Here is a 14,717-nt window from a genome sequence, read left to right as displayed (position 1 = left end):
CTAATTGAAAGACACTACCAGATACTGTGATGAACCAAAACGCAGGAGCAGAGAAAATCAAAGAGAAACAAATCTGAGATGAAAAAAGAGAGAAAGAAACTGAATTTGATTTGTTCGTGGAGTTGCAGAAAGGGTATTTTTGGTACTTTTGAAAAACTTGTCTTGTGTGACCCGCACGTTTTGGACTAGGGAATAAATATTATAATTTTATTTTAGGGGTGGATTAGAGAGTAACCGGTACTGGGTTTCCTGGACTACCTAGTAATCCTAGCGGTAGAATCACTACTACAGTGAAATATACTACATTGCCTAGCACGGGAAGAAGAATCGACGGTCCATTCATCACCATCCATCTCAAACAAAACCGGCCCGGATAAAAAGTATAGTATATCCTACACCGCCAGCCCTAGTATAAATATACCGGACCCGAATTTCTCTTTACTTCAACAAAATAAAAATTTGTCGCTGAAGAAGTGAGAAAGAGAGAAACTCCGAAGAATCAATGGAAGGAACTTCATCATCATCACGTTCGAATAAACGAAAACTGTACTTAGACGAAGATATCAGTAAACCTCCAGTGTAAGCAAAACCCTAATTTATGAATCTTAATTTTCTGTTTCTAGGGTTTATCTGCGATTAGGGTTTTGTTTCTTACGTTTTGCTATTATTATTGTGAGGTACAGGGAGAAGAAACCTAGATTTCCGAAAGGGAAGAAGAAAGTTAAAGAGGAAGTGGCGGAAGAGGTGGCTGTATGTGGACCGGCAGAGGCTCCACCAGTGGAGATTTTTGATACGACAGTTGCCGCACATGAGCGATCCAAGAGGCGAGTTCAGATGATTGATGACTTGATTTCTGGTGAAGAGCCAAATGCTATTGATGAAGCTGAAGTTAGAACGTATAAGGTGAGCGCAGCAGATTTATGAATACCTATAGTTTCAATTTTTTTTTTTTTTTGATTCTATGAGATTTTGTGTGTCTGTGATGTTGTAATTAGGATGTCTGTTCTGCATCTTTATTTTACTCTAAAGCTTGTTATTCCTTTAGAGATCTTATCTGTGTATTCGACTGAATTGAGAGTGACTGGGAGTATACATTTTGAAGTTTTGAACATAGATGTACCTTTTACAGAGACCAACATAGTGGTGTAGGGCAGGATTTAAAATGGACAGAAGTGACTTGTAATAAATGAAATCTGTTGATATGTGTCATATAATTAGGATACAGTTCCTGCTTGCCTTGAGCGACCATTGATTTTTTTTTTTTTGCGTGGGTTTGGTTTTTAAGTTACACTTGGACTGGTGTTTGGTTATTGCATTACATACATGATTGTTCTACTCTTTAGTGTTTGGTTTGATCGAAAACTGCTTCTCGTCTGCAATATATTGGATAATGAGATGCTATATATGACATTATTTTCATCAGGCAATTGTTTTTCATATAAGTTACCTCTGTAATTTATATGATGTAAGAGGAGTAATTATGGGATTTAACACACTTTACTTTGGTGCCTCACCCTACAGTACAGTTTCACCAATGCATCATGAGTTTATAAGTTGGAACCATTGGTTTTTGTTGACTGGGGACGTTCTGTAATCAAAGATGTTATCGGTAAAATCAATTACTGGACAAGTGATAACAAAGGTTTACCTTTGGCAGGAAAACACTAATTTTGAGGAAGATGGAACCGTCATAGAGCCATTTAACCTGGAACAAGAGAGAGAGGATGGCTATTTTGATGAAAACGGCAATTTTGTTCATTATGCCACTGACAAAGGCGTTAAGGTAAAAGGAAAAATGTCTTATTATTTTGTTCTGATGATGACGATCATCAGCGACCTCTTCATTTCATCTACATTCTTCCCATTGTTGGATGGGACCTCTTACACTTCTTATGTATTTGTAGGATGCATGGCTGGATAGTGTTGACGCTGAATCAAATTTTGCCCCAAAAAGCTTTGCTGAAAAAAGCTTTAATAAGGTAAAAGATGACGAGGAAGCCGATGAACTTTCGTCTGATGATGTTGGAAAACTCAAGAGGCGTATCGCAGACCTTCTTGAGCCAGAGGAGACTGTAAGTTATGCTTTCCTCGAATTACCAGATATTGCCCATGCATTTTTTCGCTGAACTCAAGTCTGTTTAGTTTGCATTTAGTCATCGCTCTTAAAGCTGATCATCTACCTCACTGCGATGTCAGTACTTTCGGCCTTCTTGTTACCTGTCTCTGTGAAAGCCGTATTTGTCTTATTACCCCCAGTGACTCCACACAAAATAACTAGAAATCATAACTGAGACACTGAAGTTGTCAAAAATGTTTCGTAGAACCTGCGTGGAGCATATTAAAAGAATTAAACTCCAATGGAAAATTTGATACTTCCGCTAGGGGTTTTAGCCAAACTTGACATGGCAACCAAAATTCTGGATTGTACCACCTCTTAGAAAGAAAGGAACTTAAAAAAATAATACATAATAAACTTCTTCTCTGAGCACAATTTTTTTTTTCCACATTTACGATGTTGATGGCAAAGGAGAATCATATTACGTACATCATATCACTTACTCTAACGTTTGAGTGAATAGTTGCCACTGGTGAATTAATTATAGTATGTAATCAGGTTAAAGAGCAGTAGTGAGCTTCTCTTACTACACTGTTCGCTATTGTGGATTGTTTTTTATGTAATTTCTCTGTTTAACTATGCTCAAGGTGTTCATTAGCATTTATTTGTTTCCATTCATCTCAATTTCTATTTATTTTCATTTTCTCAGGTCTTACAAGCTCTGAAAAGGTTGAAAGGCACCTCGAATGGAAAGAAAGAGAAGATGCCAGAACAAATAAAACTTATATTTGATCAGCTTACAGAAGACTCAATGAAGCTGATGGATAATGGTGATTATGGTACGCATACTCATATGAACAAACCTAATTCGTAACATTGTTATCTTGTATATGACTGGTATTATATGGAGGCAATGCAGTATATTCTTTTAATTCTCTCACTTTTGGATGTGTAACATTAATTATGTGGTGCTTATTTTGCTCTGCAGATGTTTACAACGAGAAAAAGGAAGCTTTTGAGCGCGAGGCAGGTCAGTTTTATGTTTGCCTTACTTCTCATTCCATGTTTTACTGATAAATTTAGTTACCACAACCTTGAGGTCATCCAAAATAGTCTTGGTCAGAGAAGCATTGTTATGCTAATAGCCCACACCAGGGCCACCAATGTTTTCATATGAATTTTTTTTGCAGTGTGTATATTAATAGAAATTTTATGAGCTCCCTCTACTCTGTTTGAAAAAACTTAGTGATGCATGGTAGGAGCTATCTGAATGTACATTTTCATTAGAAAGATTTGAGTGCAGTTCAACTGGCAGTATAGCTCTAGATACAGATTGAAAAGCAGTACGATCATAGGCAGAATTCTACGTACTTGAGGTCTTTAGCGTATGATGAATGTAGAGTTCACATGTTTAAGCCTTGCAACATTTCGTCCCTTTTTTTAGTGTTATGAAACCCTTGAGCTTTCTTTTTGACGATTGTGATCTTTTTTCTACCATATACAATGTTCTTGGAATTCTACCCTATACAATGTTTTTGGAAAATTTGTCTGTTGCTTTAATTTCTGCGAGCGCTGGTTCTTGGTTAGTGCTGTCAATGTGATTGACAATTTGTTCTTCCACCTTTTCTGCTTTCCTCAGAAGGATATGAGAGGTTAGCTCGTGCTAGGGAGGGTATATTCTTAGGTGCGGGTTCCGCTTCCATACAAGATATATCTGGAAATGCTGATGACGACTTTGATATGTTTGCCGAAGATGACAAAGGGCCTGTTTCAAATGCTTCATCAGATGTGAATGGTTTCATTTCTGGTTCAGTTGGAGAAGAACTTCCATCAGAAGGTAAGGAGTGTCCTAATAAGATATTTTACCTGATAAATGAAGTCATTAATTAAGTTATAAAATTTAGTTTCACTGTACCATGTGCTTCCTCAGTTTCTCTTACCTTTTCTTTTTGTCGAATGTGCAGGTGCGGATCTGCAAAGTGATTATATTTTCGATGAGTCATCTGGGTAAGTAGTTGGTCAGCTTCATCTTGATTGTATCTTTCTCGTTTTTTTTGTTTTTGTTTTCTTTATCCTTATAGTAATAGCAAACGAATGTAGCTAGCTGAGGTAGTAGCTAACTTGACCACCAACCCTGAAGAACCTGGAATTTTGTATATAGAATGATATTTTATCAGGTTCACTTGTCTACAACCTTGGAACACTGGAAGAAGTGGTCTTTTGTGAAGTACGTCCTACATGATGGTTAAATCTAAGTGTAGCAGTGTTACCATCTTTACATAAGCAATTAAAAAAAAGTGATTCCAGTGCGTTGGTTTCTGGTCCTGGGTTGTGCTTAAATTGTGGTTTTTTTTCTCTAGCTCAGTATTCTCCATTGTTAGGTGTGCTCCTTAGTATGCTGACTTGATACTTTTTTCCTCTTTTCAGTTACTACTACAGTAGCAGTTTGGGCTATTACTATGATCCTACATCAGGACTATACTGCTCCGCAAGTTCCGGAAAATGGTAAACACTAAGATACTCTGACATAAATTGTCTGCTTTTGTTTAGACATGGATTCGAAGTTCTTTGCAAGTTATATATACATGTTAAGTTAGTTAGAGTTGTATGCACTTTCATAGACGAAATGATTGCATATTTTGTTTTCGGGTACCATTGACTTTTGGGTACCATTGACCACTAGTATTGGTGTCATAAATACCTTTTAGCAGTTAGCATTGCTCTCAGTCTATGTATTCATTCTAATCTATACTGCTACTTCTTTTGTTATCCATGCTTGGGATTTTTTTTTAAGCAGACGCAGTTCAGTCAATTGCCACATAAAAACGAGGCTGTACTGAGCATATTACATACACAAATCTCGTTATAATTGGATTATTGGTTAGGAGCTTCATCCGTGTAACACGGCGAAAATGGTGGAGTGCTTATTATATAATCAGTGGCTTGCAGCCTCTGTTCTTTTTGTATCCACTTGCTGGAATTTTGTTTCGCAAATGGACCCCTTTAGTTTTCAAGTTTTAAGCATATGAGCCACAACTAAAATAATATTCTTTTTTGCTCTTTTATTTTGGTTTAGGTATTCGTTTAATGAGCAAGCAGGAATGTATGATGAAGTCCAGGGAGATGGTGAAACTGCGGCTCCCATAAACTGATTGTGAGTAACGAATTTTCTTTACTCAGTAGCTGTATACTCAGTAGCTGTATAATGTGAGCTAGATGAAAATTGTAGGCTTGAAATCTTTGGATTTTCCTGAGTAGCCGATTCATTGTTACTTCCGGTGTTTTAGTTTGGAAGCCGTCAGATATTACTCTCTTAGGTGACTTTCTTGATTAACCCAAACCGGAATCAAAGTGCTTCTGAAGTTCTTACTAAAGCAGGCAATATCGTGTTTCTCTTATGCGTGATGGGTCATATTATTAACACTTCAAATGATATCGATTATTAATGAAAGTTTTGTTTGCGGAAAGAACCTAGATAGACAAGAGAACTCAAGAGTCCCCTTTACCATTTTCTATCAGGAAGCATGCTAATTTTGATTGAACATGTGGCATCTCTCCTGCACTCTCATAACATTTACGTGGAATATAGTTGGGTGACAATATAAGTGCTGTACCTTTACCACAAAAGTGTTATAAACACTTCATGATAGATTTCGCTGGTCTCCAAAATGGAGACAGCAGTATGGAGCTGAATATGAACCATTACAGCGTCTCTTTATTTTTAATTGTTATACTACTAGAAGGTGAATGCTCTATGTCGTTCTGTATGTCATAGTACACATATTTTTTCAACTCTTTTCTACTATACACAGATCAAGATGCATGCTCATTAGAACTATGTTCCTTGTTCTTCTCTGTAATTAAATAAATGTCTGTTCTCTAGATTTAGATGTCTCTATTATCTAGGTGTAATTTTAAGTAATGTATTTCAACTTCCAAGCCATTTACCCTCTTTTTTCCTGAATTATAATTACTATAACAGTGAAATTGTTCGGTATTGAATGAGAGGCTTTTTGCATTTGGGGAAGACAATTAAACAACTGCTTATCTATTTGTTTATTAGTTTTGCGTTTAATTGAAGTTAGAATAGTAGTAGGTTTTCTGCAAACTGCAGTGTTAGGTGCAACAACTGCATCTGAAAGGGTGGGGGATTAAGTTTTGACTTTGTTGTTTTAATTCCCTTTTGTTCACCTAATTACTGCACATACATACTTGTTCACCTTATACTTTGCATTTTCTTTAACCTTGTGAGTATACTGAAATTGCTTAGATTAATGTGTTATGCTACTTTTGGCTATAGTTTTGTTGTTGAAATATGCTAGTGAGTTCAACTTTTTACGCCTTGTTCGAATGAAGTCCTGTTTTGCTCATATAGCTCGGAGCTTTAGTAGAATTTTATATTTCATATGAGGCTTGAGATGCGATAGCTTATATTGGCTTTCCTTGTTACATCTTAGAGCCATCTTAAATCCTAACTTTGCGTCGAGGTTACTTTCAATTTAAGTGCCCATGTGTATGGGGATTGCCAATCAACCATCATCCTTTTCTGAATTTAGCCGATTTTAGAATTTGATTAGCAATGCATCACTATTGTTTCTCTGAGAAGCATTTTTGGTGGCTTGATTATTTTTCCTCGTTATGTTATTGGGCCAGTAGAACTCCCATGTGACATGTGGGAACTTTAGTTGATCGTTTTAAGTCCTTATCAGTAATATCGAGGGGCTAGCTGCACAAAAAAGTGGTTATGTTGTAAAAGTTGTGTTTGCTTTACTTGAGTTTGGAAACGTGCAAAACATGGCTCAAAAATTTGATTTAGAAGTCCTTACCTGAGCTAAATTGAAAGGGTAGTAAGAGCCAGACACAAGCAAATTTGGGTAGTTTCTTTTGGGGTTTTACATTGTTAGCCAAAATGATGGTCCACAATGGAGTTCCGTACTAATTATTTGGACCGAGTAACTGCAGTAGGGTATTGTTTGTGCATGAAAATAGGAAGTTGTTGAGATTCATGAATAGATTTTTATGAAGTTTAGACACATCAAACATCTCTGTCATTTAGGGTAAAAATAATAAAGACATAATGCTATTTTATTTGGGACTGTTTGACTTGTAAATAAGTTGAATATCTTTATTGCTTATCTCTGTATGCCATTGTCAGCTCTAGCTTAATTAACAGTAGTATACTTGAACTCATCACTCTAATGAGAGGCAATGCCTAATGTCCCTACACAGCAGTAAACTAACTCGGTGCCCCCACTTCCCCCCACCATTTCCCCCCACTACGTGGCACCCATCTAAACCTTACATTTGGGAATGGCGTGTTCCATGACTGTTCAGCTAGGACCCACTGCTCCCCTAAACTGGTTCACCATTCCCAGATGTAGGGTTTAGATGGGTGCCACGTATTGGGGGAAAATGGCAGGGGAAAAAAGCTGGGGGCACCAGGTAGAGTCTGTATGACTTTTTCATTTTTATTTTTTTAGTTAAGGGTTATTTGGTGTTTGGGTTACTTCATTCTAACCCTGCTTGTGATCTGGGTATTCAATTGTCCAGTTTAGTGATTGGATACTGGCATCACCTAAATACGGTCGACGGCAGTACACAAATACTAAATTGGACAAACTATCCAGCCTTTTAAAATGGTCAAACCTTCTAGTCAAACACCAAATCATGGCTAGACCTTGTATGCAAATACACCATTTTCTGTAATGAAAAGGGAATGTGAAACTTCAATTTAATTGGTGCTCTCTTGAATTTGGATGTAGACCTTGGGGAGAAATGATTCCGGAGTTGTCTAATTGGAAATAATGGGCAATTTGTTCTGAACATTATAATTGAGTCGATAGTAGACACTGGGTTCTGAGTAGACTCTTTACAGTAAGCTAGAACCTTATACGAGTCTCATTACTGTGCAACACTTGCGGGATGATCGTTTACGTGTCTAGCTCCCACATCTGCATTGGGTCAGCGCATAATTACACCATCATGATATCCCCACTGTTCGGAAGTATCCTCCCTGTAATACTCGTGAACTGGAAGCTCAGTTTCTGGGTCATACAGATGACAACTTCTTTTGGGTGTTCTTTGTTTTCCTGTTACCTCTAGTGGTGGCATCTTTGTAATTTTCGCTTAAGCCTTAGAGGTTAGCTACTAATAAGATGGTCTAGCGGTTCTTATATAAACATACCGTGTAAAGAACAACAAAAAGTCTACGGGTTAAGTGAGGATATGGATAGAATGGACAATAGGATGATAACCATCACACACACATGCTGTAGGTATTATGGTTTACTCTTTTCAGTTACTACTACACTAGCAGTTTGGGTATTACTACTACCCTACATCAGGATTGTACTGATCTGCAAGTTCAGGGAAATGGTAAACACTAAAATACTGATAACTGGTCTGCTTTTGTTTTTACATGGATATGAATCTCACTGTAAGTTGGATACACATTTTAAGTTGTATAGAATTGTAGGTGCTTTCATAGACAAAATGATTGCTAGATGTTCTGCTTTCTTGGTACCATTGGCTACTGGTACTGTCTCATAAATACATTATTGAATGACTCTAATGCTGCATGTTGTTTTCCATGTATGAGATTTAGTCGATTTTGGGCCAACAGGGTTCAATCCATTGCCTAACGTATATACGAGGCTGTACTGAACTAGTTGCATACACTGATCTTGTTAAAATTCGAATATATGTCAGGGAGCTTCATCCATGTGTCACTGAACTTTGCAGAATGCAGTGCATTACAGATAGTTACAGTGGAGTGTTATACTTTTAGTTACTTGCAGGCCTCTATTTGTTTTATATCTTCTTGCTGGAATTTTGTTTCGCAACAATACCCCTCTTGTTTTTCAAGTTTTAAGTTTTTGAACCACAAAATAATATTCTTTTTTGGTTTCTTGTTTGTTATAGGTATCCATATATCCATATAATGAGCAAGGAAGTACATCTGACGAAGTCTCCCATAAACTGCATATGTGAGTAACAAATTTCCTTATATCCTTTGAGGTTTTTTGTACATAAGTTACATAACAAAGAAAATACGCAATAGCTGTAGTATGTGAGCTGGATGAAAATTCTAGGCTTGAAATTTTTGTATTTTCCTGAGCAGCCGATTCATTATTACTGTATACTGTTGGTGTTTTTCTTTAAATGTAGTCTGATGTTACTCTTTTAGTGGCCCTCTTGAAAACTGAATCCAAAACCAAAGGACTTCTCAAGTTGTTACCCGAACAAGCGGATATCACGCTTCTCATATTCGTGATGCGTCACATTATTACATTTCATGTGATATGGATTTTCAACGAATGTTTGGTTAGCGAAAATAATCAAGATCGAAAAGACGACGTAAGAATCCTCTTTACCATTTTCTGACAGGAAGCACACTAATCTTGATTGAATATGTTAGATCTCCCCTGTCCCCTCCTAATATATATATGGATTGTAGTTGAGCAACAATATTAGTAAAAAAGGTGTCATGCACATAATTTTTAGAAGAAGATAAAAAGTTAAAAACACTATATGATATTAGGGTGTGTAAGTTGCGTGCTCTTTTTCCCTGACTTTTAATTTCTCAAACAGTAAAAGTTGGGTGTTGAATGAGCCTTCTGCATTTGGGTAAACAAATAAATAACTGCTTTCATATCTTTGTATTTGTGAATTGAAGATAGAAAAGAAGTAGGTTTCTACAAACTGCAGTATTAGGTGCAACAATAGCATTTAAAAGGGTGGGGTTAACTTTGACTTTGTTTTGCTTGTTTTTTCATTTAATCAATTACTGCACATAAGGCGATTCACAGATTGTATTTTCTTTTTACCCCGATGATATATTGTTTTTTTTTTCTTTTTTCTTCTAGGTTATAGTGTTGATAGTGTTGATTAGGGTGTGTAAGCTGTGTATAATACATTAACTAAGGGGATTTTCGTTACCAAGCTCCCTAGATATGGTACTGCATTGTTTGAAGTCCTGTTTCAATAATAGAACTTGGAGCCTATGTACAATTTGATGGGGTGGTATTAGGTTTGAGATACGATACCTTTTATTTATCCTTGTTTATAATCTAGCTATCTTAAATCTGAATTTAGCATACAAGTGGTGATTATCTTAAAATCTACGCCTGTGTGTTAAGAATCCACACACTCATAAATTAGCCGATTCGAAATTGATTAGCAAGCTTTTATTTGTTTATTGTTTTTCTTAAAGAAGCATGTTTGCACTCCACTTTTAAGTTATTTGATTTTTTACCCCTGTATGATGTTTGACCACTAGAACTCCCCATGTGATGTGTGGGAACTTTGTTGGACTAGTCAAGTCCTCATCAATAATGTTGAAGTGGTTGTGTTCTGAAGGGTGCTTTAGTTTTGAACAAGTTTGGATTTCTTTTTTCCCATAGTGCAAGTGTGCTTACAGATATTTGAGGAGCCAAATTGAAGAGAAGGTTAGATCCAAATACAAACAAACTAGGGTTGTTTTTACTGGTTTCTATGGAGAGTTGGCTAAAATGATATGGTCCTTATCTGAGGCTCTCACTGTGTCCGACTGAGCAACTCGTGCATGCATGGATTTTAATAGAAAGTGGTTGAGATTCATTAATAGATTTTAATGAAGTTACGGAACATTAAACGTCTCTGTTATTTTGAGGCAAACTGTTGATGGTACAAATGAGTTTATATTTGAGGTCCAAAATAATAATGTGAAAGTTGTGCATCTCTGTAGCTTTATCTCACTGGACTGTTCACACTCGATGGTGAATGTACTACATATCGTATTTTTCTTCTGTTGGGGTTATCTTGTTTCTCGGCGATGTTCATATTTAGTTCTCTAGTTTAGTGGTCAAATTATGAAAGCTCTAGTTTGTTGAATAATTTGGTCTGAGGAGGATATGGGTACTCCTTTATTCGTCCAGTTTATTGTTTTGGATGCTGGGGTTATGCAAACACGATCAATAGCTGGCACGGAAACACTAAATGAGACGAAGGATAAAGTTATTGAAGCACCAGATTGAACAAACCTGTTGATTACTGGCCAGAAAAAACAAAAGCACTCCCGTCTTCGCATCTGAATCTGGATAAAGATCTCGGAACATTTAGGAGGCTACAAGAACCACCCACCCGTCGATTCCTCCTCCCATTCGGGGCTTTGCAAGTAGGCCCTGGACAGTTGAAGTTGGCCTGGACTCATCTAATGCTGTTGTTGACATTAGACCTAGAGACAGTCTGGCAGTCTCGTCCTGTCACTAGGGATTAGGATAAGGAGAAAGTTGTACATTTCTGTAGCTTTATCTGTGTATACTGGACTGTTCACACTTAAGGGTGAATTTACAAATATTCTTTTTATTTTGTTGGGGTTATTTTGTTTTCGGGCACGATGTTTATATTTACTTCTCTAGTTTAGTGGTTGTCAATCAAATTATTAAAGCTCTATTAATTGGTGGAGGATATGCCATACGGGTACTCTTTCTTGTCCAGTTTGGTATTTTGGATACTGGTGTTTTGTAAACACGGTCCACGACAATAGTAGGTACGCAAAACACTAAATGAGACAAACTGAGTATCTGGACGTTGCCAAAACCTAATGTTGAAGCACCAGACAAACCTGAGTCTCATGGGTTCAAGAGCTAGTATGGAAATACATCACCGTTTATCCTTTTATGTGAGGCTATATTTCCCTCCCCCCATTCGGGCCACTTAGCTGATTGATGCTTGGGGTATTTTTTTTCTTTTCTTCTTTGCAACTCAGCCCTTCTGGACAGCTGAAGTTTGCCTGGACTCATCTAATAATGCTCAAAGCCGAACAGCGGTTCCTGTATGGATGTCAACAGGTCAAGGGAGGAAAAAGGGAATAGGATTTGAACTTGCTGTTGTTGACATCAGGCCTAGACAAATTCTGGCAGTCTCGTCTTGTCACCACAAAACTGCAAATTGTACCACACGAATCATTAAAGCAAATTCATTTCGCTGATTTTCAACTACATTATCTTCTTGTTATTATAAATTCAAAGAACTAAGCTTCTTCTAATAAAACCATCAAAACTAAGTCTTCTTTTCTCTCCCTCACACGTTCTCTCTGGGGATCACTCTCATTTTATATGGAGTTTCTATTATCATCATCATTCCTAAGTTTTTTATCAGAAATATGGCCGGAGATTTTGATATCCGTACTATCATTTTTCATCATCGGATGGTATCCAAAATACAAACAGTTCAACTCGTTTGCTCAACACTGGCCAGTTCTTGGTAAACTTCCTCAACTTCTAAAGAATGCTGATCGTGTTAATGAGGTTCTCGTCGATACTTTCACCACTTATGGTTGTTCATTCAAGCTCAAAGGTCCTTCTTTCACTCAAATCAACTATATGGTTACTTGTCACCCTCGAAACATCGAGTACATCCTCAAAACAAACTTTCCAAACTTCCCCAAGGGTCAAGATTTTAAGGAAATGTTGGATATTTTTGGAGATGGGATTTTTACTTCTGATTATGATGCTTGGCTTCAACAGAGAAAAACGATGCATAGTCGGTTTGCGTCGAAAGATATTCGTAGTTTTGTCGCCAAGACAAACAAGTTAGAAATAGAAGGTGCATTGCTTCCATTGTTGCTTTCTCTGTCTGAATCTCAGTCTGTTTTCGATTTACAAAGCGCATTTATAAGGTTAACTTTTGATACAAGCTTTACCATGACCTTTGGTAAGAGTCCTAAGTATCTTATCGAAGGTTTTCCATGCAACGAGCTTGCGGAAGCCATTGAACTCGCTACTGAAACTATGTTTTATCGACATGTTGTTCCTAGCTTTTGGTCGAAGACGATGCGGTTCTTACGAGTTGGAAAAGAGAAAGAAAATGCAAAAGCCAGAAGAGTCATAGATCATGAAATAGGTGAGTTGATTTCTCAAAAGAGAGAAGAAATTTCAATGAAGCCTGATCAGAATCAAGCTGCTCGTTTCCAACCTGACAAAGGAGTTATATCTACTTACATGAAAGATAAGGATTGTTCACAAGCAGGGTTTTCTAAGAGTAATCACAAGTTCTTAAGAGATACAGCTTTGCTTATACTTTTTGCTTCTTCTGATACAAGTGCTTCTGGTTTGACATGGTTCTTCTGGTCCATTAGTAACCAACCTGGAGTTGAAACAAAGCTCTTGGAAGAACTAAGAACTGTAGTTCTCTCTAAGAAGAAAAATGTCAGTGATGATGTTTTGAACAGGGAAGAAGAAACCGGGCTTTACGTATTCGATCCAGAAGACTTGAAAGAGTTGGTTTATTTGCATGCATGTTTGATTGAATCATTACGATTATATCCACCGGGTTATATTAACCATAGAAGTGTTGTGGAGAATGATGTTCTTCCTGATGGAGTTAGGGTCAGAAAAGGCACGAAATGTATACTCTCAATATATGCAGTTGCAAGAATGGAATGGATATGGGGTAAAGACTGCAAAGAGTATAGACCAGAAAGATGGATCGATAATGAAGGTAAGTTTAAGACTGAACTTATGTCAAATTTTTTCATCTTTAATGTTGGGCCAAGGACTTGTTTGGGCAAAGAGATTGCTTTTAGTTTGATGAAGTCTGTTATTGCTTCCATTCTTTATAATTTTCATGTTGAGATTGTTGGAGCTCAACCTAATTGCTTGAAGCAGTCCATTGTTTTGCTCATGAAGAATGGTTTGAATGTTAAAGTAAGAAGAAGAGGTGTGGTGTAGTCAAGGGAGTAGAAAGCAAGTTTAATTACAAGTGTTGTTTAGTTAATTAATTAATTAATGGTGGAAAGAAAGAAAATTTTAATTACTACTTTTTGTTTTTCAAACTTTTTGATAGATGAGAGATGGAAAGATATCATTGCAAGTTTGTAACTTACTCGTTGTTGTTTAAGTTTTTATTTTAAATCAATGAAGTTGTACTTTACTCTACTTGTACTTGGCTCTATATTTATTTTTGTTCTAAGAGTAATTGGAGACCCACAGAGCTTTCCACGAGTTAAGGATTCGAGCTTCATTTTGGGATGATCCTACCACTTGGAGAGTGTTAGCCGCGGTGGCCGGTCTCAATCTGAAAAATAGGTTGTCGGTGTAGGTTGCAGTGTAAGACTCGATACATTGCCCGTTTTATTAAGCTACCATGGGGAGTTCGACAAGACCCCGGTTACTTGTTTGAAGGGTCAGATGTAAAAGAAAAGTGCCATAGTTTTTGACGCTTTGTTCTAACTTCTTAAATGCATATCGTTTTTATGGGTGTAATAGTGATGCATTGCTAGTACAACGAAGCTGTGCTGCCGTGGGTAACAGATAAGAGAGTTTAGTCAAATGGAGATGGAGAACTATTGAAGTACGGATATGCATGTGCTGTCACAATTCTCATTTAAGAGCATTACTACTGACGCATTTAATGATTGGAAGTTGGAACATTTACTCTATAGCTACCTCTCGTTGCAGTACACTGCACATCAGATATTGTACATGCACTATACAAGACCAGCAATTATCAAGGAAGGTTATAAATATACCATAAACAGGGACACCACAAGCTCAGACATATAACAAAGGTCTAGTCTTAATAAGCGAAACAAAAGTTATTGTCCTTTGAGGAAAGGTAAAACTGCATAGTCTTGAAAGGTAAAGGGTCTTGTTAATTACTGTCCCTCACCAAATAAAAA

At 37.0% G+C, this 14,717-nt stretch overlaps 2 protein-coding genes across 2 annotated transcripts; both read left to right on the top strand.

Moving 5' to 3' along the window:
• Positions 1-438: 438 nt before the first annotated feature.
• On the top strand, positions 439-9,242 carry LOC113335857. Its single transcript, XM_026581884.1, has 11 exons — positions 439-579; positions 684-903; positions 1,658-1,783; positions 1,905-2,072; positions 2,766-2,895; positions 3,045-3,086; positions 3,696-3,893; positions 4,021-4,063; positions 4,484-4,561; positions 5,133-5,210; positions 8,978-9,242. The coding sequence occupies exons 1-10, from the start codon at positions 503-505 to the stop codon at positions 5,206-5,208; spliced, it is 1,158 nt and encodes a 385-aa protein (XP_026437669.1). The 5' UTR covers positions 439-502; the 3' UTR covers positions 5,209-5,210; positions 8,978-9,242.
• A 2,911-nt stretch (positions 9,243-12,153) lies between these two features.
• Positions 12,154-13,767, top strand: LOC113335905 (noroxomaritidine synthase-like). The gene has a single exon (XM_026581922.1). It carries the CDS (start codon positions 12,154-12,156, stop codon positions 13,765-13,767), a length of 1,614 nt encoding a protein of 537 aa, XP_026437707.1.
• Positions 13,768-14,717: the final 950 nt, after the last annotated feature.

Source organism: Papaver somniferum, unplaced genomic scaffold, assembly GCF_003573695.1.
Source record: "Papaver somniferum cultivar HN1 unplaced genomic scaffold, ASM357369v1 unplaced-scaffold_150, whole genome shotgun sequence".
NCBI lineage: Eukaryota > Viridiplantae > Streptophyta > Magnoliopsida > Ranunculales > Papaveraceae > Papaver > Papaver somniferum.
Note: the sequence above shows the minus strand (reverse complement) of the source record. Positions and strands in the feature narration are given on the sequence as shown.

Bases quoted from the DNA above. Each gene is read 5' to 3' on its own strand.
- LOC113335905 (XM_026581922.1), top strand. From the start codon at position 12,154: ATGGAGTTTCTATTATCATCATCATTCCTAAGTTTTTTATCAGAAATA.
- LOC113335857 (XM_026581884.1), top strand. From the start codon at position 503: ATGGAAGGAACTTCATCATCATCACGTTCGAATAAACGAAAACTGTAC. The intron at 580-683 runs GTAAGCAAAACC...TGTGAGGTACAG, and splicing joins GATATCAGTAAACCTCCAGT to GGAGAAGAAACCTAGATTTC. The intron at 4,064-4,483 runs GTAAGTAGTTGG...TCCTCTTTTCAG, and splicing joins ATTTTCGATGAGTCATCTGG to TTACTACTACAGTAGCAGTT.